We start from the raw sequence: 24,898 nt of genomic DNA, 5'->3' as shown, positions 1-24,898 counted from the left end.
GATAGGAGGTAGGGGAGGTTACTAGTTCAAATAATCTCTGGGCATTCTGTTCATATCCTAGGACTGGTATGACACATCATTCACACTCACCCCCTACACACACACACACACACACACACACACACACACACATACACATACACACACACTACTTTTATCTCTCTCTCCTTCATCCACTTACTGCATCTGCAAAAAAAAAAAAAGAGATGTGTTCTAGCCCCAATTATGAGAGAGTAGAGAAGACTCCATACTTTCTTCCAACCCACAAGTAGGTCCCTCCAACTCTTCCTAGAGCCACACTCAGATCCCTGGGTTCAAACTCTTCCAAATAAGGAAAATGTGCTTCAAGACAGTTCATGCTGTCACAAAGGAACATTTACACTGACATCAGGCCTGCCCCTTCAAAACACGGCTCATCACTAGAGAAGTCTGATTCATGGACGCAAACACAGCAATCTTTTAATTCCTCAGGAAGAGAGCCTAACCCCTGAGAGGTTGATTAGACCAATCCAGATATGGAAGTAGATTCATAGAGAAAAAGACCAGCCCTAGGGGTAGAGATAGACAGGAAAATAGATGATTAGGATGAAGGCAGATTTGGGGCCTCACAACTGACATGGTCCCCAGTGCCTGAGACTGGGTCTTCTGTCTTGACATCCAGCATTTCTTTGTAATGACGTCTGAAGAAACCAAACTATGAAAGGAAATCAATGAGAAACGCTGGATGAGAGGGCTGGAATTCACTGGAGGAGAGAAAGGAGAGGAGGGAACTGTGCTCGCTTAGTGTATCATCAGAATGCTCACTGTTACACTCTGAGACATGTTCTGTGTCATGCATGGGCCAATTGTTATTATGCCCATCCTCTCTAAGAGGAAAGCAGAAATTCCATAGGCATGCAGGTTTCCATACATACCTTGACTGAGGTGCTGTCATGTTTCAGCCAATCTGTGAAGTGTGTTTATTTATTTTCCCAAGGCTGAGAACCAAACTCAGGACCTTGCATTTGTAAGTGTGCTTCCACTGAGCTAAGACCCCAACCCTAGTAAGTCTTATTTACCCCCTTTAAAAAGGAGAAATAGGTTCAGAGGGAGATCAAGCAACTTGATGAATAGTAAATCGTAGGTAAAAGACGAAAGCAAATGCATGCTTTGGTTGGCTTCGGTGGCTCACATCTGTCATCTTAGCTACTCAGGAGGTGGAGATCTGAGGATTATGGTGTGAAGCCAACCTGGGCAGAAATGTCTATGAGTATCTTATCTCCAATGACCCACCACAAAGCCAGAAGTGAAGCTGTGGCTCAAGTGGAAGCACCCAGACTCTGAGTTCCAACACCAGCACCAACAGAACAAGAAAAAAGGAAACTTGTGTGTACTTCAGCCTGCCTGACATTGTAGTTGGTGTTTCCTCCTCTCCTGCTTGTGGCGGGGCTGGGGTTGGATGCTGGTGGGGGTGGGAGTGGGCTAAAACACTCACCTTGTACAGGATGGCTGTGATCAGAGCCAGCAGCAGTAGTCCACCCGTGGAACTGCCCACCAAGAGGAACATGGGATTATAGACCTTAACTTCTTCTAGCACCGTCTCCATCTGATTTGGAGATGAAAAAAAACATCAGGCCTCTTGACAGCTCAGCTTCCCAGAGTACCCAGTCTTTAGGCCCCTCCCTTCCGCTCCAGGGACCCTCCTTCCCCCTTCCCTCTGGGTTTGCAAATCCCAAAACCTGTTCCACACATCAGGATCGCCCTCACGGGCTTGGGCACTGTCCACCACACAGCCACTAACTACCTGGGCCCTCAAAAATGCCTCCTGTCCTGGGACCTGGGAATATACAGCTGTGTCGAGCGTAATTTCAGCCACCGTCATCACCAACACCTTCTTCTGCATTGTCTGCCAAGGGGGGAGAGGTGAGCTGGGGAACTGGCTCTGGGGGTGAGCTCAGACTCCAGGACGGTCCTGGCTCGATGCCCCCCCCCACGCCGATCAGGACGGAGGTGTACACACCTGGCTGACCCAGCCAAAGCTGAGGTTGCCCTGCAGGGTGAAGTCCAGCTCCTCCTGGATGCCAAAGGACGGGATGTCACAGCGGAACCTCAGACACTCTGCAGTGGAGCAGTCCTACAGGCAGAGAAGCCAGGTTGGACCAACCAAAGCAAGGTCTCCACTTAGAAGGGAGCTGGCCCTGAACGTAAAGGCTGTTTGATTTGAGTAGGAGAACAGATGACCAATCACAAGATGACTGCATAATGCTGAAAATTCAGAGTCCATTTTTTTTTTTGGTCAGTTGTGGGGCTTGAACCTAGGGCTGTCCGTGAGCTTTTTCCACACAAGGCCAACCTTGAACTACAAATGCCATTTCCAGTTCCTGGTGATTCATTGGAGATAAGAGTCTCACAGGCTTTCCTGTGCAGGCTGGCTTCAAACCATGATTCTTCAGAATAGCTAGAGTTCCTGGTCTTTTTTGTTTTCCTGAATGGCTTAATGTGGGCTGGTCCTTGGCGGGGGGGGGGGGGTGTCTTTCTTACCAGTACAGAATTTGTTGGAATCTGAGTTAGGAAGTCAGAACGTTGAGGAAGTTCCCTCTCTGACACACAGGGGAGACTCTGGGGAGAAAAAGGGAGAGGGAGAAGGAGAGAGAGAGAGAGAGATGGGTGGAGACAGAGAACAATCCTTAACCATACAAGAATACCCATTGCCCTAACCGGAGGGCGGGTAGCACCATAGAATGGGATGCTGGAGAGAGGAGAATGAGCCCATACCTGTCCAGGGGTCTTCACAGTCACCTCCCACACAGCCACACCGTTCAGTAGGATGGGGACCCAGAAGGTGACGCTGACGGCCAGATCTCTCTGGCTCAGGTTATTCACCTGCAGACAATCAAGATCAACCATGACTGTCAACCCCAGCCCAATCGCCAGCCTCTCTTCTTTCCTTCCCACGGGCCTCTTGCTCCAGTTTAACTTGAGGCAGACATGAATAGTCCTTCATCTCTTACACGATATCGGTGTTTGGCCTCTTTTGTGGTCTTCTGATCCAGATATGAAAAGCTGAAATACTTTGTGGAATCTTCCTGCCTGAAGGAAAAGAGGGTTGGTGGAAAACAGTCCTGAGAGGGCTCCATGCATGTCCCAAGGAAACAGCAGTGGTCCCCAAATACCTCAACACTTTTCCCTCCACCCCCCTCCCCCCACACACTCCCAGTGTCCTTTGCTCCAGTCAGTTAGAACTACCAAATCTTCACTACATACCCATTTCTTACTTTACCCTGGCTCTTTGCTCAGTCCCTTTAGTCTGCTTAGAATGTCCTTACTCCATTTCTAGGAATTTCCACTTAAAGGCCCACCTTAAACCTTATTTCTAATAATGTGTAAGTATTTTCCTATAGGAAAAAAGGTGTCTTCGTCGAGTTTTCTAATAGATACATGGCTGCCTTCAAAATGAACGGTTCTAAAGGGGATTGTACAGTGACAATTGGGTCACTCAGGAGAAAATGGACTGAGAGGCTCACTTTTCATCTTCTTGTTTCAGGCTGCAAGAGGGAATCTATCCACCTCTTCATGCATCCATGCCTGAATCCATCCACCCATCCATGCATCCATGCCTGAATGCATCTATCCATCCATGCATCCCTCCAGCCATCTACCCACCCATTCATCCATGCACCTATCCACCCACCCATCAATGCATCCATCCATCCATCCATTCATGCATCCATGTACACATCTATCTGTCCATTCACCTATCCATCCACTCACCCATCCATCCAACTACCCTTCCATCTTTTTCCCCCCCACCCTTACCTCTAACCACACATCCATTCACCCATGCGTGACTTCTTTCAGTGAACATTTCCCATACTGTACAGATGGTCCTGGAGTTTCAACACTTATGCTATAATCCCCACCTTTACAATATTGGGGCTTGCACCCAGGACTTCATACTCTTACTCATCTTTCTTTCTCCTAGCTGGTGCTCTACTGCTTGCCTTTACTTGCTGCTTTTTATTCTAAAAAGTCGCGGTGCTTGAACTTAGGGCCTGCGTGCTATCTCTTAGCTTTTGCTCTCAGGGCTAGTGCTCTACCACTTTGAGCCACAGTACTACTTCTGGTTTTCTGGTGGTTCATTGGAAATAAGAGTCTCATAGACTAGGCTGGCTTGGAATGGCAATCCTCAGATCTCGGCCTCCAGAGTAGCTGGGACTACAGGCGTGAGCCACCAGCACCTGGCTAGCTTGGCATTTTGCTGGTTAATTGGATATGGAGTCTCACATGGCCTAGGTTGACTTCAAATTGAGACCATGTAGGTCTCAGTCTCCTGAGTAGCTAGAACTATGGCATGAGCCACCAAAGTCTGGCCCTTGCTTTGCTTCTAGATCTGCCTGTGCCTGCTTCCCACTCTCCACCTCCTTATTCCACAGCAGCCCAGCTCTTCAGTGGCCTGCCTCGGCCTTGGGCTCTTAGAAATTCTTCCCAGCTGTTTCTCACACTTCTACCCTTCTCTGTCCTTTCCTCCCCTCTGTGTATAACAGACTGGAGCAAAGGGTTAGACACATGTTAAAAGAAGCCTGATGTTTGGAGGAAGAAGTGGGAAGACACACGTAGGTAGTGACATGTGTTTGTGTGCCTACACACATACATGTGTGTCCCACCAGCAGACCAGAGAAGCAGCAAGAATGACATGGTTCCATTAGAGCATCGTGTATAATATCTAGCTAATCATGCAGGTAAGCAATCCCCTGGGAAGAAACAGGGTCAGCTTAGATAGTATTACAATGGGGACATGGTTTGAGTTTGCTCTCCATAGGAGAGAACTTGGCTTTTCAATATGGTGATGATGGGAGGTGGTGGTGGGACCTTTAGGAGGTGGAGCCTAGTCAGAAGCTGCAAGAGTAGTCCCACCCCTTGCCCCTCTGACTTCCTGTCTCACTGTGTGATCTCACTCTTCCATGGCACCCAGTCCTGCCACTATCTCTATCCTAAGTTGATCAGACTCAGTACTATGGTGAACTAGTGCTCGTCTGTGGAACAGACTCAGCCGTACTGTGAACTACAGGAACCTCTTCTTCATAAGCATTCTGCCTCCAGTACTCCATTAGAGTAAAAAAAATACACTTGAGTTCACAGTCTAGCATCCAAAGAGCAAGGTGGGCCTGGAGGAGGAGCAGAGGCCTGAGGGCCATGGTCTAGGATGAATCACCTGCTCAGCACTGGGTTCACCAAATATTTCACGGGGAGCTCCAGCTGGAAGGAGGTCTCGTTGGTTGCAGGCTTATTGTTCTTGCTAGAAAAGAAGAAGGGACATCCAGGAGAACCATGCTGGGGGATAGATAAGAGAGTGAGCCACAGGTCCTAGCTGGACAATACTTACCTGCTTGGTCTGGCCCTCACCAGCAATCTGTCTCCCAGAATGGCCTCACTGGAGACCTCAAATGTGATTATGAAGGTGCCCTGAGGGAAGGAGTAGAGTGGGGCTAGGAGAGATCCTGCAGGAATGATGGAAGGGGCTGGGTCTGGACAAGGGAGAACAGTGAGGACTTGGTTGGCGCTGACCTTAGCCCCTTCTTGAAAGGTGGGATGGTTGATGTTACAGCTGCTGCTCCTCAGGCCCTCACTCTGGGTGGGTTCTTCCTGGCATGCCAGGCGCAGTGGATGCCGATGAGGTTCCTTCTAATAAAGGAGGATGGATTCCAAGAAAAGTCATCTGCGTGTGTATCTAAGGTGGATGGATAAGAGCTATAGCAAAGCCTGTTACTGTAGAAAAGCAAGAGGCTGAGATCTGAGGATGGAGGTTCAAAACCCAGGCCAAGCAAAGAAATCTGCAAGATTCTCAATGAGCCAGCCAAAACACCACAACTGGAAATGTGGCGTTGGTGGTAGAGTTCCAGCTACGAATGAAAAAGCTAAGCAGAACTCCAGGCCCTGAATATGAGGCATAGTATTGGCGCGCACATGCGCGCGCGCACGCACACACACACACACACACACACACACACACACACAAAGCTGGACACTGGTAACTCATAGCTCAGGCCTGTAATCCTAGCTACTCAGGAGGCTGAGATCTGAGGATGACAGTCCAAAGCCAGCCCAGATAAGAAAGTCCATGAGACTCTTATCTTGAATTAACCACCAGAAAGCTAAAAGTGGTACAGTACTAGCCTTGAATGAAGAAGCTCAGGACAGTACTCAGGCCCTGAGTTCAAGACCCACAGCCGACCAAAAACAGCTTTTTAAATGAAAATATATAAAATAAAAATAAGAGTCAGAAGCAGAGTAGTATGGGAGAGGACAGATTTTCAATAAAGGTTTGTGGGAAAACTGGACTGTATCAGAGCGAGAGAAAGGGAGGGGGAGATTGGATTCCTGCCTCACTCCACACGTTATAAAGTATTGATTGCCTGATGGATTTATAGGAAGAAGAGAGACTAAACAAACATGTGTACTTCCAGTCTCTGGTCATGTGATGCCCTTTGCCCATCTTTGAGATTCTGCCAGCAAGGTCAGCACCAGATGCAGATCTTGACCTTGTACCTCCAGAAGAGTGAGCCAAAATAAACCTTCTTTCTTTCTAACTCTCCCAGTCTGTGGTATCACTGATAATAGTAAATGGACCAATACAAGACCTGGAGCCCAAAGTGTTTGTTTACCTGTGTTCCGGACACCCATTGATAGGCCAGCCCTGCTGGGTAGTAGAAAGTGACCACCGTTCCATAAGAATCTTCTCCCTCATTCCACACAGTCACTGTCAGGTTAAGCTCTGGGCAGCTCCCCACCATCAGAGTCTGCAGGCTGAGGGAAAGCACGGGACAGGAAGTGGGACGTCACCCAGCGTCATGTGACATCATGTTGCCACTGGATCAGGAGCAAGATGATAGAAGTTTGTGAGTCCTGTGCTAACAACGCTGTGGTCAAAACCATTGTGCCAGCTGGCACCCACCCAGTGGCTCACTCCTATAATCCTAGCTACTCAGGAGGCTAGATCTAAGGCAATTTGAAGTCAGTCTGGGCAAAGCCCCATGAGATACACCCCCCCAAGAAAGCTGACCTTAGAGCACTGGCTCAGGTGGTAGAGTACTAGCCTTGAGCAAAAGAGAAGTTCATGGACAGTGCCCAGGCTCTGAGTTCAAGCCCTACATCCAGCACACACACACACACACAATCATTGTGCCAGAAGGCTGAGAAGAATCACATGCACACAAGCATTCTCATGCTCGGTGAATAGGGCACCCCATATCTGGGTATAAAAGAGAAAGAGGGCCGGGAGTTTGGCCTAGTGGTTAAAGTGCTTGCCTAGCAGGCATGAAGACCCGGGTTCGATTCCTCGGTAACACATACATAGAAAAAAGCAGAAAGTGGTGCTGAGGCTCAAGTGGTAGAGCTCTAGCCTTGAGAAAGTCCAAGGACAGTGCTCAGGCCCTGAGCTCAAGCCCAGGACTGGCAAAAAAAAAAAAAAAAAAAAAAAGAAGAGAGAGTTTACCCTGAGAAGCTGAAGTTGACCCTCAGATCACTTTCACAGCGGGAGTCTTGGCCACAGTTCTCCTCAAAAGGTAGCTGCATCAAAACACATGGTATGTTCTTCTGAGCCTAGCTCTCCATCTCCCTCCCCTCCCCTTGTCAGAAGCACTACTCAAACTGGCTGATCCCTGAGGCTCTGCTACCAGCACTCAGCTAGAAACTGGCCATGCGGGAGCTGAGACTTGCAGGTTGGGAGATTAAAGAAAGATAAGACATCGGAGGCAGAGACTGGAAGGATGGAAGCTTAAGGCTAGTCCAAGAAAAAAGTTAGTGGGATTCCATTCTGAACAAACAAGCCAAATATGGTGGTGAATAACTATAATATCAGCTCTAGGGGTGTCTGGGGGGGCGGTAGGGCTGAGAGATAGGTAAGAAACCCTCTGAGATGGGCTGTGGGGCAAAAAGCAAGACCCTACTTGAACAATAAAGCAGAAAGGGTGGGTGTTGTGACTCAAGCCACTAGCAAGGGTGAGGCCCTGAATTCTAACTCCAGTGGGTAAGATAAGATCCTCAGCTTCAAGTAGAATAAAGTTTAGGCCTGCCCAGTCTAATTCCTAATGGAACAGGAGGAAACAGAGGCAATGAAAATCAGGAATGGGCAGGTTTTGGGCCTGAGTGACAATTTAGAGAAACATGACCCCCCCACAGGTGAATTAGGTGTGACTTGTCACACCTGAGGAACAAGACAGCCACAAATATACATGCGGACAAGCCAAGTTACCTGCTCCTGCAGAGGCTCAGATGTAGGCCTGAGGAAAGATTAGAGGGATCTAAAATGGGAGCTAGAATCTTTATGTTGGAGAAAGCAGAGATGGAGATGGGCAAGGTTCCAAGCCAGGCCGTGTCTCGGTTGCCAAGCAACCGGGATTGATAGTGGGCTCTAAAGTTCCTGAGGAGGACCTAACAGAAGGTTTCCCATGGGTGGACATCACCGAAAGACTCACAGAAGCAGTGAAGAGGTCCTGTGAGCCCATAGCCAGCACAGGACGAAGATTCCAGAATGAGCTGGGACCTTCCACCAGGGAGAAGTTGAGGCGCAGGATAATGGGGCTCCCCACATCCTCCACACAGTCCTGGGGAGGGGATGGTTGGGGAACAGTAGGCTTTCATAAATACATTAACCTTATTCTCCATCTCTGGGCCATCTTCTTTATCACACACCCAGGGTCCCCCCCCCCCAGTCCCCACCCTCACTCCCCAGCCTTCCTCTCTCCAGCCCCAGATTCTTCACTCTGCCCATCCCACGTGGCAGAGGACAGGGAGGAGGGATTCTCCAAGCTAGCCGAGGGTTTCTCCACCCTCCCCCTTTCCCCAAATCCCAAATCCTCACTGGCAAAAGCAGCTTCACGCTTTCACAGTGATCCCCCAGCCCCAGGATCTTCCTTCGAGTCAAAGTCCAGTTCTTGGTCTCATGAAATATAGCCCGAGAAATGGGACGGCCTGGATCCAATGCCAGGTCATACGTGATACAGCTCTGGATAGCATCTGTGGCAGAAGGAGGAATGGAAAGTAGAAAAGTGGAGTGAATCTACAGTGTTCTGTTTGCATTAATTTGTGTTAATTTTTCATATAAGCTTGATGGCATATGCCTTTAATCATAGCTTTTCAGGAGGTTGAGATCTGAGGTTCACAGTTCAAAGCCAGCTCAGGCAGGAAAATCCATGAGACTCTTATCTCCAATGAACCACACACAAAAAAAAAACCCGGCCAGGAGTTTGGCCTAGGGGTTAAAGTGCTTGCCTAGCATGCATGAAGACCCGGGTTCAAATCCTGGGTACCACATATAGAAAAAAAGCCGGAAGTAGTGCTGAGGCTCAAGTGGTAGAGCTCTAGCCTTGAGAAAGTCCAAGGACAGTGCTCAGGCTCTGAGCTCAAGCCCAGGACTGGCAAAAAAAAAAAAAAAAAAAAACCTGAAGTAAAGCTGTAACTCAAAGTGGTAGAGTGCTAGCCTTGAGCAAAAGAGCTCAGGGACAGTGCCCAGGCCCTGAGTTCAAGCCTCATGACAAATTAATTAATTAATTAATTTTGAAAAATTGTTAACTCTTCTCTTTTTTTGCCTTTTTTATTTTGATTTTTTATTGTAATTAATAGAAGGATTATATTATATTCATCAGCTAGAAGGTGCATTACTTCACAAACATTGATACCCTTTCTCATGACATGGTCCCCATTTCCCTCCCCCGCTTCCCCCTTTCCCCCCCACCGCTCATCTTGATTTCCTCCCTTCCCTATCCAATTTCAAATAACCAATTAAGCACATATAAAATATATCAGATAACAAGGTGAAATACTGTAACAATATGAGATAACCAAGGGATGGCAAAAGAGATGAGAGATAACATAGTACATTAAGGACAACAGTCACTCATTATATGGCTTTTGCTACCTTATCCTGGAGGTCCTTAAATTTGGTGTCATACTATTTGGCCTTATGTCTCTAGATTTTGTTCTATTGTAAATCTCTGCTAGGAGAGCCCAAGGTTTCTACTGATTTTGACAAATGAGGGAGACTCTTGGGCCTATGTTCCTTTGAGTCTGGCTTACTTCACTTAATATGATTGAAAAATTGTTAACTCTCATTTGACCATGCAATAAAGATTTGCTATACACTTCAGAGAAGCTATGATCTACACTAAGTCTTAGGAATACACGTGGGAAAGACAGAAAAATGTGTCCTTTGTTCCCAGCCCTCAAGAATTTACAGGGTAACCAGTTGCCAATGGCTCATCCTGTAATCCTAGCTACTCAGGAGGCTGAGATCTGAGGCTCACAGTTCAAAGCAAGTCTCGCAGGAAAGTCTTATCTCCAACTGAACACCAGGAAAGCTGGAAGTAGAGCTGTGGCTCAAGTGATAGAACACTAGCCTTGAACAGAAAAAAAAAAAAAAAAAAGCTCAAGCCCGGCACTAAGGCCCTGAGTTCAAGCCCCAGGATGGGCACACAAGCACATAAACACACACACACACACACACACACACACACACACACACACACACGCAGGAAGTTACAGGATAGGGTCTTGTAGGAATGCTAACTCAGTGTGGCCAGTTAGAAAGGAGAGGATGATAGGGAGACTAGGACCCTGCAGAAGCATAACAAAAGAGGGAGAAGATATGCAGAGGCCAAAGTACAGAGGCACCATGGGAAAGGGCTCCAAATGCAAGGTGGGGTGGGCATTGAGAGCTTTCACAGCTCTCAATGAGTCAAGGAGTCAGGGACTCTAGATTTGCATTGGAGAGCCAAATATAGTCCCCCTGTGGACACTGGATGGGAGGTGTAAGAAGAGACAGGGGACCCACTCAGTTTCCTTTTTCGTTCTTTCTTTTCTTTTCTCTTTTTTCTTTCTTCTTCTTTTTTTTTTTTTTTTTTTTGTGGTTCTGTACCTGGGGCTTGAACTCAAAGCTTGGGCACTGTCCCTGAATTTTTCTGCTCAAGGCTGGTACTCTACCACTTGCGTTACCACTTCTGTCCTTTTTTGCTGGTTCATTAGAGGTAAGAGTCTCATGGATTTTCCTGTCCAGGATCGCTTGGATCAGTGATCCTCAGATCACTTCTGAGTAGCTAGGGTTTCAGGCATAACCCCACCCCCACCTCCACCTCTGCCAGGGGGAATCTCTTTTCTTTGATGGAGGTAGAGGGGCAGGTGGTGGGTGGTCAGGAGACAGAGGCTGGGGCAGGAGAAGCAGACAGGCTGCAGGTCTATCCTGGAAACAAAGCCAGGGCCTAGGTCTAGGAAGAAGGGGAGGAAAAGGACCCAGGTTTCTGAAAGGCAGCTGAGTGGATCAATTTGAATTCTGGGGCCCACTGGTTCCTGAGGATGTATTTGGGGTTGGGGGACAAAAGGGTAAAGGCTGAGGTCTAGCCTTGGAGGGAACTCACCTAAGTGGTCAAATGAGCCCTTGTGGATGGTAAGACAGATTGTGGCCACTGCAGCTTCAAGAGGGGGGAGGCCCTCTTTCCAGCACTGGTACACAGCCTTTGCCACCTCCACCGGGGCAAATCCCATGGATATCTCGACTTTCAGCACAGGCAGACTCCTGAAGGACATACATTGAGGTTGCAGAAGGACTCTGGGACAAAAGTGCTGGTGAGTCAGGCACAGGGTGGACATTGAGGGTAGACATTGAGGGTGAGTGGGCGGGGATGGGGGAGAATGTCACCTGAGCAACACCACATGTCCCTGGGCCCCGACGGCCAGGTCCACCAGTCCATCCTGGGTGAGATCCTGACCCCCGCTTAGTGATTGTCCAAAATACTGAAGCCTGGAGGAAAGCTGAGAGCTGGGGATTCTCTGGCCAGAGAGGAGGGGAAATGTGGAAGTCAGGACCCCAAGGCATTGAGAAGAGAGATTTTAAAAAGAGGTTGCCATGAACGCAGGTGTGGATGAAGACACTGGGAAGGAGCTCTGAGGAACAGGAAGATAAAAGAAAACAGCATGGAGACCTTGGGAGACCCCCCATTCCCCCCTCCCCCTGCACCATCCTCTCAGGGTCTCAGTCCCTGTGACAGAACAGGTTAACAAAGAAACAAAAGCCAGGCGCTAGTGATGTGGGAATCCTAGCTACTCGGGAGACTGAGATCAGAAGGAGGGAAGGGAGGAAGGGAAGAAGGGAGGGAGGAAGGGGGGAAGGAAAAGGGGAGGGAGAGAAGGAAAATGAAAGGAATATAATAGAGTCACTTGTTCCTTTGCTGGGCTTGCTCATGAATATTTTAGGAGCAGAGTACATGCTATGGACTCGGTTTGATCATTTCTATGTCTCCTATTAAGGAAGAAGTTGAAAGAAGCAAAATCAGGCCTGGCTGCAAAAGCCAGGGAGTACACATGGCGTCTGACCTCTCTACAGCAACTCTTTTACCCAGTTTTGTAATGTGCACAAAACATTCAAGGACTTTGGGAAACAAAGAAGAAAGGAGATGCTATGTTCTTATCAGAGTCTGGGTAAATTTCAAGCAATAAAATATTGAAGAAACGCCAGTGACAGGGTAAGAGCTGAAGTTAGGGCCTCACCTGGCAGTGCCCAGGGCTCACATTCAGTCCTGAGGTCCCATGAAATATGTAGACAGCTCCCCGGTTCTCCTGCTCTCCTGGAGCCCCGATCGCCACGTCTGTCAGCTTGTCCCCGTTGACGTCCCCCAACACTGTCAGGGCCGCCCCAAAACGGCCCCAGGGATGACCCTGCTCCCCACGGAGGACAGAACCACACCACCACCGAGCCCTCTGCACAAGAAAACCAGTGTCAGCCCAACCCAGGCCCTTCCACCCCCTCCCACCCCCTCCCTGCACAGGCCCCAGCTTCCACTCACCCCCTTGGGCATGGGACACACGGACACCTGGCCCCCTCGGGTCTGCCCATAGTAATGGGGGGACCCGATGAGGACCAGATCCGTGATGCCATCTCTGTTGACATCCACGGAGCTCAGGGAGGCACCAAAGTAGGAGCCAATCTGAAGGGCAGAGCCTGAAGTCACCTGCCTGTCCCACCAGCCGCCTCCTCAGGCACCCCAAAGCCCCCATCTCCTCCTCCACCCCGGCTCCTCACGTCCACCCCAGGCCTCCCCACACCCACCTGGGTCCCTGTGACTTCAGCATTTGGCCGCCATTGCCCCGATTCCTGGGTGAACATGACAACCTTCCCTGTGTGCTGGTGACGAGGGGCCCCCAAGACCAGGCTCCGTTTCCCCTTAGAGAAGGCCACCTCCATGGAGTAACCTGAGGGGACCCGGGCTTCAGCTCCAAGGCGTCTCCCCCACTTCCCAGCAGCCGCCCAGAGGCCTTCCTCACCTAGGTAGGAGTCCCTCATGTCCACACTCTCCTGAGACTTATTGATGAAGGTGGGGGCTCCAGCAGGGGGGTACAGGAAGGCTCCCCCAGACCAGCTGAAGCTTCCCACAGCCCCCAGAACCGGTCCATCCTGGGAGGAAAAGGATTCCAGAACTGAGCCCAATCCAAAGTCCATCCCCAACAGGCCTCCAGCATCTCCCATGATTGTGTGTGTGTGTGTGTGTGTGTGTGTGTGTGTGTGTGTGTGTGTGTGTGTGTGTGTGTGTATCCATCTTTCTTCCTCTGTCCCCGCACTCAATATAGGCTGAAAGTCTTCTATTTAGGATTTCCACCTACTAAAACGTATACTCCATGAGAAAGGAGCCTGGGTCTTCTTAATTCTGCTCACCTCTACCCCTCCAGCACCTAAAACCCTACCTAGTGCTTCTCTCCAATCAGAGAACAGGGTCCAATCTCCACTTCCTAGCCCAGGGGTCATGCACCCACCACCCACCACCCACCTCTGCAAATGCTGAGCTGAAACCTTCTTGTGACATCTCATGCTGAAAGTTGCTGCTTGTCCTCGATCCGGTCCCTGGGTGGAACCAGATCAGTGAGGCTTTCCAGCATCTGGATCCCCTGAAGGCACCGAGCAGAGAGACAGGAGGAGGAATGGGGCAGGTTCTGGGGAGTGACACTGGTTGACTTTGGGGGTGGTGGTGAGATGAACTCGACTGGGCCCTGGTGCTTCATGCCTGTGATCTTAGCAACTCGGGAGGCTGAGATGTGAAGATCATAGCTTGAAACTAAGCCAGGGCAGAAAGTCCTATGTGAATCTTTTATCTCTGAGGAACCACCAAAAAGCTGGAAGTAGAGAGGCGGTCCAAGTGGTAGGGTGCTAGCCTTGAGTGGAAAAAGGTTAAGTAACAGTGTCCAGGCCCTAAGTTCAAGCCGCAGGACCAACCACCTCAAAAAAACAAAAAACAAAAGCAAAGCAAAGCAAAGGGATGGAGACAATTGGGTAGGGCTTCCTTCAAGGGTAAGCCTTCCCATTTACCCTCAACTGCAAAGATCTTCTCCTGCAGCTCCTTCTGGATGTTTCCGAGTGCCATGAAGCTTCCCACCTTGAACACATGTTCCTGCGGGGGCGACGAACCGATGGAGTCCAGCTCCTGCCGGGCACTGGGCTCCTGGAAGGCATCTCCCACCTGCAGCAGAAACATGGAGGAGGGGAAGGAAGATCCTACCCAGGCCCTCACCGGCTTAGGTGTGGGCCCAGTCGGGGAGATCCACGAGGAAGAGGCCGTACCCCAATGGCATAGCGGATGATGCCAGCTTCTTCTGCCTGGGGGATGACGTCATGGTAGCCCAGGGGGTCTCTGTACTTCTGTCCATCCGTGATGACAATGAGGATCTTCCTGGCATTTTCCCGGGCCCCGTTCTTGCTATGAAATAACTCCTTCCTGCCAGAGGAGAAAGGGAGGTGATGCCACTCAAATATAATCAGTTCTACAAGGGCTTCGTTGACATCGCTGGAGGCTCCTCTGAGAAGTTAGGTAGTTCTGATACCAGGCTGGGCCAGATGCTATCAGCCATATTAAGAAAAGGATTCAGTCTGAGGTTCAGTGGTAGAGGAAGAGAAGGAGGAGGAGGGAGAGGAGGGGGAGGAGGAGGAGAAGAAGAAAATGGCTCGGCCATCTTCAGTCACTGAGACACAGGCCCAGCCACACCAGCTGAGTCCAGCCAGCCAGCCCTTCCCAGATTCCAGGAAAATGGATCAAGACTCAATGTCCTGGGTAAGAACAGCAGAGCTCTCCAGTTGCACCCTGAGACTATGCAAAACATGACAACAGTTGTTTAAACTACTAAATTTGGCAAGGGAGTATGAAACAACAGTAGATACTTGAAACAAATAGTATCCAGTTATTTGGAAGATTAGGCACTGTTTGTGGCAGGCTTCCAGGAAAGTATTAATTACATGATAGCTGTAACAAATGGCTACAACCTACCAATATGTTCATCTACCTCTATAAACTCCAACACACACACATATGCCAACAACATAGCAGACACAACACTGATCGTGTGTGTGTGTGTGTGTGTGTGTGTGTGTGTGTGTGTGTGTGTTTGCCATTCCTGAGGTTTGAACCCAGGGCCTGAATACTGTCCCTGAGCTTCTTTCTATTCAAGACTAGCACTCTACCACTTAAGCCACAGCACCACTTCCAGCTATGTCTATATGTGGAACTGAGGAATGGAACCCAGGGCTTCATGTATGCTAGGCAAGCACTCTACCCCTAAGCCACATTCCCAGCCCAACTTACACCACTTTGAGGATGCCTGTGGCTGTAAATGTCAGGCCGCTCAGCTGCACAATGGGGTCCACCAGGCTTTGAGGACTCGAGCTAGTGCGAAATTCTGTGAAGGTGAAATGCGTCTTCAGGATGTTGGAGTACTGCATCAGAGAGAACTGGGAGAGGACAGAGAAGGGTATGGCACTCAGGCCTTGGCAGGGTTTTGTCTTTGTTTTCACAGGGCCGATAAAGCAAGTGCTCTATCTAGGGTACCATGCCTCTAGCCCTTTGTGCTTTCATTATTTTCCAAATAAGGCCTCACATTTTGTTTTGGTAGGGGGGCGGTCTGGGCTAGCCCACATTGCAATCCCCCTGTTTATGTTTCCCCATTTAGCTGGGATGACAGGTGCATGCCACCATGTCTAACTTTTGATTGGTGAAAATAGTATCTTTGAAACTTCTTGCCCAGATTGGCATTCAACTTTGATCCTTCTCATCTCACCCTGGTAAGGAACTTCAAGTTGTGTAATTTCCTCACCTCCCAAGAATTTGTACATGCATACACATTGGTTGCTGATAAAATGTCATGAATTTGTGAGTGAAAGGGGAAATATTATGTATGTGAGGGAGCAAAAGGGGGTGAAGGAATAATGACAATTAAGGGAGTGGATGCAATCAAAGTATGTTATATGCATAAGTGAAATGGTTTGAATCATAATGAATTACTTTGTAAAATTAATATACAGGAATTCTAATATGCATCTTTTTTTCTGTTCAAAGTTGGTGCTACTCTACCACTTGAGCCACAGCTCCACTTTCAGCTTTTTTCCTGATTAACTGGAGGTGAGGCTCACAGACTTTCCTGCTTCCTCTCTCTCTCTCTCTCTCTCTCTCTCTCTCTCTCTCTCTCTCTCTCTCTCCCTGTGTCTCCCTTCCTTCTTTCGTTCCTTCTTTTCTTTCTTTTGTTTTTGTCCAAGACCAGGACTCAAACTCAGTACCTAACACTCTTATTAGCATGCCTCCAATCCTCAATCTTCACATCTCAGCCTCCTGAGGGCTAGGATTATAGATGGTTTTTTTTTAAGCCCCTATTATATAGAAAATATACAGAAACTGAATGTGTATGTCAAGAGTAGTTGCCTAGCAAGTGTGAAGCCCTGAGTTCAAATCGTGCCACACACACAACAAAAAGAGAGAAATCATGCACTTGGCTGAGTTACTATCAGACTTCATAGCAAAATCTAAATTCTTTTCATGTTTCCAAACAGCAGGTGACACATGAAGACACAAGAATTCTCTTTTGGAACCCTGCTAGGCCAGGGCTCAGATGGCCCCGCCCCGAGCCCTTCCTTGACTTTAGGCTCCAGCCTATCATGGCACAGCTCTCCTTAGCCCCGCCCCCAGCGAGGCCAAGCCCCTCCCACGCCTGCCCCATTCCCAAGCCTGGAGCCTGGCACTCACCATGGTATTAGTACCCTGGAACTGGCCAATCACAGCTCTGACAAAGTCCTTCATCTGGCTAAAGTCACTCTGCTCTATGCTGCCAGAGCCATCAATCAGGAAGGCGACGTCCATCTCTTGATGGGAACAGTCTGCAGTGGAGCAGGAAAAGATTGGAGACACAGATGGTGGATGACCCGGAACTCTTCCTGCTCCACAATCTGGAGGTGTCATTCGCCTCCAGTGTCCAGAAAGCCTACATCTCTCCCCATAGCTGGGAAAAAGAAAGGAAGAAGTAGAGAACCGGGCCAAGTAGGTTCCCAGTTCATTCTGTCAACGAATACTTAGAAAACTCACGTGCTAGGAGGTCAGAGAGTGCACAGTTGGAAGTTTAGCAAAGTGCTTGCCCTTGAACCACACAGCTCTGCCACTCACCACTGGATGATGAATTCGGGCAAGAGGTTTAATTTCTCCAGGCCTCTGGTTTCCCATGTGTAAAATGAGGGTAAGAGGACCTCCTGCATTGAATTGCTGTTAAAGATCAAACTGTAACGTGTAAACCAGGCCTTGGTGGCTCAGGTCTGTCCTCCTAGCTACTCAGGAGGCTGAGATCTGAGGATCTAAGTTCAAAGCTAGCTTGCACAAGAACGTCTTCGGGACTCATCTTCAATTGAACACCAAAAAGCAAAAAAGTGGAACTGGAGTTTTGACTCAAGTGGCAGAATGCAGTAGCCTTAAGCAAAAAAGCTCAAGGACAGCTCCCAGGCCTGAGTTTAAGCCCCATAACCAACAACCATGGCCTAAATCAAACCTACGTAAAGCCCCTTTCAGTATTGGGTGTAAACGGAGGGTCTAACATGTGCTCAGCTTGCTTACTGGCTTGGATGGTGCTCTGCCAGGGGAGTCACATCTCCAGCACAACTTTTATCTTGTTATTACAAAGGTCATGTACAGAACGGTTACAGTTACGTAAGTTGGGTAACGAGTACATTCCTTTTTTGACAATGCCATCCCTCCCCTCACTCTCCCCAGTTTTTCCTTCCCATACCCCCCCCACACAAGTTATGTAGCTCATTTTCAACATAGTATCCAATGAGGACCACTCTCCCTCCATTTCTGTGCCCCCCTGTTGCCCTCCTAAAGACTGATAAATGAACAAACAAGACAGAAAGGAAAACAAAAATCTCATATTTTCGTTTCCTGGAGTTCATTTTCCAGTACAACTTTTTCCTGGTTATTTTGGAGAGAGAGTCTTGAGGACTTTCCTGCCTGGACTGGCTCTGAACCATAGTCCTTTAGGTCTCAGCCTCCTGAGTAGCTAAGATTACAGGTGTGAGCCACTGGTAGCTAAATCCCCTTGGTGACCACTTTTCCAGCTGTATCATGAAATCACCCCCCTTCCTCCTCCATCAGCCCACATGTGTGACAAGCCCTGTCACAATGCCTGTTCTCATCACTTGCTCCTTTTATGACATCCAGTGGGTAGGTGGATGGACGAAGGTGAGTGCCATTTACAAAGGACTAAGACAAGCAGACAAGGTTGGTTTGATCTCTGCATGCTCTCTCCCTATCAGTGTACCCTGGTCTCTCTGAGCTTCAGTTTCCTCATCTGATGAATGGAATCATCCTGTTTACCCCAGAACAATACCAGGAGGATACAATGAGATGAGGCCCACAAGGCACTCAGTACTTATGCTCAGCTTATGTTCAGAGGACCCAGTTTTTCCCACTTGTCCCCAAACCTGCATTACCCACGCCTGATTCACACTCCCTGTATGCACCTCATATTGTCAATGGCAGAAATGACATTTACTAACTGGTGACATTACCTACAGTGTCAAGACAGACATCTCACACTGAACATTGATTCTTCCAAAAGCCCTGGGCCTTCTTGCATTCTCATCTTCTTTCTATTTGATGTAACACTCTGTTATCATGATAATGTCTGGGTCTTCTGTTATTCCAACTTTGGCTAAACACCCTCTCTAGTCTAAGGCATCAGCATCCTGTGGGGTCCCTAACCTCTCTCCCCGCCCCCTGAACTATATTTTTCTTTATCTTTTCTTTTTATGGTACTGGGGGGATTGAACCCGGGATGTTGCACTTGCTAGGCAAGTGCTTTGCCACTGAACTACTTTCAGCCTCCTAGCATCTCTTTTTATGATCGCTCTCCTCTTCCCCATATGAAGCAGTTTGTCTGCAGCTTCTTTTCTGTCTAAATTCACAACCCTCAGCTGGAAGTTTAGTTAAAAAAAAAAACAAAACTGTGTCACATGACAGGCAAAGCTCTAAGTACTTTATGTACATTGCTTCCTTCCATTTCTTTGACCATTACGATTATTAATTCCCATTCTACTAATGAGAAAACTATTGCCTACGGACAAGAAGCACTTGAACTTGGACATCCCATTATGCAGAGTGACTGGGAGAGACGCCACTGTCGTGACCCCAGGCTAAGTTTTCAAGGCATCAACACTGAGGTAACAGGGCATCACACCTCTCTTCGCTCTGGAATTTCCCTCTCCATGGAAGGAGAGAGTTAGCTCAGAGCATCCTGACAGCGTAATGATCAGGAATGTCTTCCTTGTAGACTCAGCCTTCTTTCTCCAGCTTCACGCCATCGAAGGTCAAATTTCCTCATGAATATTGACAACTATGGGACCCTCATCTCCCCCCCCCAAGCTATTACCCAAGCTCTTATCTACCCATCAAGACACTCACCCCTCAGCTAGCAGAGAGCTCAGGCCAGAATGTACAGGGCCTGTGGTCTGGCTAAAGCTCTGCATAACCACATCGAGTCCTCCAGGAAAAAAAACAAGGACCAAAGGGATGAGGAGAAAGCTAGCATGTGTTTCCCAGAGCATCTCTGCCTCCTACGGACCTACCTGGGAGAGTATCTGGAACTGTCTGGGCAAGCTGCAAGCGGGAATCCAGCAGGAGGCAGGAACCTTTTGCATATGTGTTCTCCCCACAAGTTCTGTGCATGGTTGGGCCACAGGCCTGGAAACAGATCGGGGTTGGGGGGGGGGCAGTTCCTCTCCTCCTCCTCTGTGTCCCTCCCACTACCAAGGCCTCTTATGGCCCCTGCTGTGCCCTAAACAACCCTCTTGTAACCCAGGCAACTCACCAGCAACAGGGACTGATTAATGGAGGTGGCCAAAGACAAGCCCAAGGACATGTTCACGAATTCTGGGGGGACTAAGAAAGGGGAGGTGCATATGGTCACACTCAATGGCACAGTTGAATAACTGTGAGGGGGTATCTAGGACAGAAGGGAGTCCTAAGACCTAGAATACATCACTCACTGTGCAGCGAGATGGGTTGGCACGTGCCAGTGTTTGGAGCACAGTCGTACAACTGTCCTGTTTGGTTGACTGTCACCACCTGCAAGGGAGCTCCCACCACCAATCTGGAGAAGCAACATCGATGAAGGAGGGATGGGAATGTGGGTGCTTTAGGGCTGAGGAAGCTTGCAATGAGGAAGCAAGATAAAGGAAGTGCTGGCCTTCCTGTCTGAGGGCTGCAGTTTCACCCACGTGTACCAAGGACCACACTGGGGTTGATTTGTTTTCCATCATGAATGCACTCATGTGTGTGTGAGGGTTCACAAAGATTTTGGTGCTTCTTTTTAACATCCCCCCCCCTCAAAAAAATTCGCAAGCTTGAAACCACAATTGGCACTGACCATTCACGATAGGCATACAGTGTTCCTGAGATGCTCTCATTCTGAAACACCAGGAAACAGTCACCTGAACTCCATGGACCTGCTTCCTGTGGCTGTGCATCCCTTCAGGTCACCTGCTAAGATGCTACTCCTGCCAGGCTAGATCTTCCCTAGAATTTTATGGCCCTTCCTGGGATCTTTAATAATAGGTGATGAGGTCAGGGACCTCACAAGCGACATAGAAAGCCTTCTTGGCCCAGCTACCTTTCCCCCAAGGCACCTCCTGGGGTACTACCAGTACCCCAATATCCCTCCCCACAGGACCCTATGGGGAGAGAGAGGAGGAATAAGCAGGACCTACCGAGATCCACCAAACTGTACCACAGTCTGCCCAAAGCTGGCTTCATCATCTCTGAACACTATGGATTCCTCTACATCCAGGTTAAATCCATGACTAAAAGCCAGGGCTGCAGAAGGAAGAAATGGAAGTCAGAAGCTCCATCCACTCTGGCCCCAAGATTCTTGGTCCTCTAGCCTGGGTTCTCGTCTGCCTGGGACACACCCAAGCCCTCTCCTGCCACTGTACGTATGATGTTCCCTTCCATCTCCCTCCCCCCAGAAACAATCGGACCCTCCACTACTGAGTCCTACCTTACCCTCCGAGAGAAACTAACACCAACAATCCGCAAACTTAGGAAAACTGCCAAACTTATTCTGTGTAGCCAGTGCTATCATGATATCAAAACTGGATACGAACATAATAAAAACAAAAAGAAAAAGGAAAGTATAGATGCAATGCCTTCATAAACATAGTGAGAGGAAAAGATGTGCAATAAGTTGTACAGTAAATTCAGCAATGCATTAACAAGAGCCTGGTCAGCTTCCTTCCAGGGATGCAAGGATAGTTCAACATACAAAAGTCAATAAAGGGCCAGGAGTTTGGCCTAGCGGTTAAAGTGCTTGCCTAGCATGCATGAAGACCCGGGTTCAATTCCTCGGTACCACATACATAGAAAAAAGCCGGAAGTGGTGCTGAGGCTCAAGTGGTAGAGTTCTAGCCTTGAGAAAGTCCAAGGACAGTGCTCTGGCCCTGAGCTCAAGCCCAGGACTGGCAAAAAAAAAAAAAAGTCAATAAACAGGGGTTGAGAGTTTGGCCTACTGGTAAAGTGCTTGCCTAGCAGAAAAGAAGAAAACATACAACAAATGCTGGTGAGAATGTAGGGGAATAGAGATGACTGCAATTAACTATTGTTAATTTTGTGTTCCCCGGTGTCTCCTCTTTTTTTGTTTGTTTTGTTTTCTTTTGTTTATGCCAGTCCTAGGGCTCAAACTCAGGACCTGGGCACTGTCCTTGAGCTTTTTCCCTCAAGGCTGGTATACTGCCATTGGAACCACGGCTCCATTTCTGGCTTTTTGATGGTTTCTTGGCGATAAGTCTTACAGACTTTCCTGCCTAGGTTGGCTTTGATCGCAATCATCAGGGCTGGGAATGTGGCTTAGTGGTAGAGTGCTTGCCTAGCATTCGTGAAGCCTTGAGTTCGATTCCTCAGTACTGCACAAACAGAAAAAGCTGAAAATGATGCTGTGGCTCAAGTGGTAGAGTCCTAGCCTTGCTAGGACTACGGGTATGTACCACTAACACCCAGAACAATATGATTCCTCTTCTTCCTCCCCCTCCTCCTCCTCCTCCTTCTTCGTTGTTGTTGTTGTTGTTGGAGTGGGGCTTGAACTCTGGGCCTGAGCTCTGTCCCTGAGCTCTTCAGCTCAAGGCTAGCACTCTACCACTTTGAGCCACAGCGTTACTTCCAGTTTTCTGGTGGTTAACTGGAGATAAGAGTCTCAGGGTCTTAAGTACCCAGGCTGGCTTTGAACTGTGATCCTTAGATCTCAGCTTCTTGGGTAAATAAGATTCTGGGCATGAGCCACCTGCACCCAGCATAATCTGATTGATCTACATGATCCATGAACGTGGTCTTGATAGAATTTTCTTATCCTGGACTATGTTCTGGATTGCAATGGGCATGCACTTGAGATTGCAGAGGGAATAAATCACAGCCCAGAGAGGGGTATGCAATGTTTCTACCTCCTTGGTTGCCATGTCTGGCCTTTCCCTCCCAGAAGGTTGCCTGGCTCCATTTCTCTCCCACACAGCACCCACATCCAGGGCCTCTATGAAGATAGGCAGAGAAACATCAGCATTTGGAGAAATAGTTTGTCTCCATGGAGCCTATCTCCCCTCACATCTGTGTTCAGGTCACAGTACCCCAAATTTTCAAGCCATCCATCCTCTCAAGCCAGACTCTGCCTTTAGCTGCGCTTCAGCCTCACAACAGCTAACCCATCAGAGTCTACACATACACACACACACACACACACACACACACACACACACTCCAGCTTCTCCCCAATAATCTTGGGGCTCACTCACCACCCAGGAGGAGCAGAACATCCAAGGCCCCCATCATCAGGGAACAGCACATTGGAGGGAAGTAGAGGGGTGGCTGGCCTCCCGACGGGGAGTTAGAGACTGGGGAATAGTTAATGACCTCTCAGGAGGTGGGGCAGAGTGAGGAAGAAGGCGTGGGCTAATTAGAACACACTGGAGACTGGTCACTACTAGCTCACACCCATAATCCTCACGACTCGGGAGGCTGAAATTTGAGGACTCAGGTTCCAAACCAAGTCCAGGTAGGAAAGTCTGTGAGCCTCTTATCTCCAGTGAACCAGCAAAACCTGGAACTTAGAACTTCATGCTTGCTGGGCAGTTATTCCTTTGAGCCACTCTGGGTTTTGTGTTTTTTTCTACTTTAGCAATTTTTCTGAAAAAATCTCAAAGGATTTTTCCAGGGTTAGCCTTACACCATGGTCCTCTTCTCTGCACCTCCTATGAAACGGGGATTATAGGGGTGAACCAGTACACTTGGCCCTATAAAGTTTTCCTAAACAAAAAAATTAGCCTCAGTGCTAAAATTTAATGGACTAAAGAAGTAAATTTGGCCGGGAGCATAGCCTAGTGGTAGAGCGCTCACCTAGTATGCATGAAGCCCTGGGTTTGATACACAGCAAAGGCTGGAAGTGGTGCCGTGGCTCAAGTGACAGAGCACCAGCCTTGAGCAAAGTGTCCAGGAAAGTGCCCAGGTCCTGAGTTCAAGCCCCAGGTCTGGCAAATATGAACGAACGAACGAATGAATGAATGAATGAATTTGCATAAACCAATGATGCTCTTGAAGGGAATTCAGCCCAGGGTAGAATTTGAGGATCCCCTGAAAAGCCCCATGTGAGCAGTTGAGCTACAACTGTCACCCCTGCACAGGAAGCATGTGGCCAACCAGCCCGTACCTCTGTGAAACTTTTCTCTGCATTTGGAACGACAAAGTTTTTTGGTTTGTTTTTTCAAATGCCAGGCCTGAGGCTTGAACACAGGGCCTGAGCTTTTGTTGAAGGTTAGCACTCCACTTTTGGCTTAATTGAAAATAAAAGTCTTAAGATCTTTCCTGCCCAAACTAGCTTCAAACCATGATTCTCAGACCTCAACTTCCTGAGTAGCTAGGATTATAGGCGTGAGCCACCGGCATTCAGCAACAGGTAATTAAAAGAAATTCTCCTCAGTGCAAGTATATACTTCTTCCATTTCACCATTTCTCGCCTTCTACCCCCAGTCTTCAGTGATACTGCATTTCATACATTATCTTTCCTTTTGGACTTCCTTCTACAAATAGTGCTGATTCCAACAAAAGTGAAGATTTCCAACTTTGACTCAGTTGTATTGTGACTTGACTCAGCACAAGTGTGTTGTTTTCCACTGCGTATCAGAGAAAAAAAAATAAGGGTAAAGGGGCCGGGAGTTTGGCCTAGTGGTAGAGTGCTTGCCTAGCATGCACGAAGACCTGGGTTCGATTCCTCGGTACCACATACATAGCAAAAAGCCAGAAGTGGTGCTGTGGCTCAAGTGGTAGAGCCCTAGCCTTGAGAAAATCAAGGGACAGTGCTCAGGCCCTGAGCCCAATCCCAGGACTGGCAAAAAACCAAAAACAAAAATAAGGGTAAAAAGTAGTAGATTCAATGTCACTGATATTCCTCAGTTTGGGCATCCTCAGAAAGCCCAGCAGGCCCATACCTGATGGTGAGAGCCACCAACTCTAGCAGACAATGGAGATGATAGCTGTAATCCCAGCTCTGGGAAAACAAAGCAAGAGGGAGGACTTGAAAGGCAATAAATCCAGGAACTGTT

The 24,898-nt window shown here is 48.5% G+C and overlaps 1 protein-coding gene across 1 annotated transcript; it reads right to left on the bottom strand.

The window, feature by feature from the left end:
* Positions 1-401: 401 nt before the first annotated feature.
* LOC150046263 (integrin alpha-D-like) lies at positions 402-23,147 on the bottom strand. The gene is made up of 30 exons (XM_090357724.1): positions 23,096-23,147; positions 21,029-21,134; positions 20,309-20,412; positions 20,131-20,201; positions 19,889-20,003; positions 17,025-17,155; positions 15,594-15,739; positions 14,579-14,732; positions 14,327-14,477; positions 13,791-13,864; positions 13,291-13,420; positions 13,076-13,218; positions 12,813-12,953; positions 12,517-12,726; positions 11,669-11,799; positions 11,388-11,545; positions 8,840-8,994; positions 8,454-8,582; positions 7,472-7,545; positions 6,642-6,783; positions 5,545-5,661; positions 5,363-5,442; positions 5,192-5,275; positions 2,991-3,069; positions 2,755-2,862; positions 2,521-2,598; positions 2,000-2,113; positions 1,784-1,885; positions 1,475-1,585; positions 402-694 (listed from the first exon to the last, which is right to left on the bottom strand). The coding sequence occupies exons 1-30, from the start codon at positions 23,145-23,147 to the stop codon at positions 581-583; spliced, it is 3,504 nt and encodes a 1,167-aa protein (XP_090213850.1). The 3' UTR covers positions 402-580.
* Positions 23,148-24,898: the final 1,751 nt, after the last annotated feature.

This window comes from Megascapheus bottae, chromosome 25 (assembly GCF_031878675.1).
Source record: "Megascapheus bottae isolate mThoBot1 chromosome 25, mThoBot2.hap1, whole genome shotgun sequence".
NCBI classification, from domain to species: domain Eukaryota; kingdom Metazoa; phylum Chordata; class Mammalia; order Rodentia; family Geomyidae; genus Megascapheus; species Megascapheus bottae.
The sequence above is the reverse complement of the archived record's forward strand: the minus strand, read 5'-3'. Positions and strand labels throughout refer to the sequence as shown.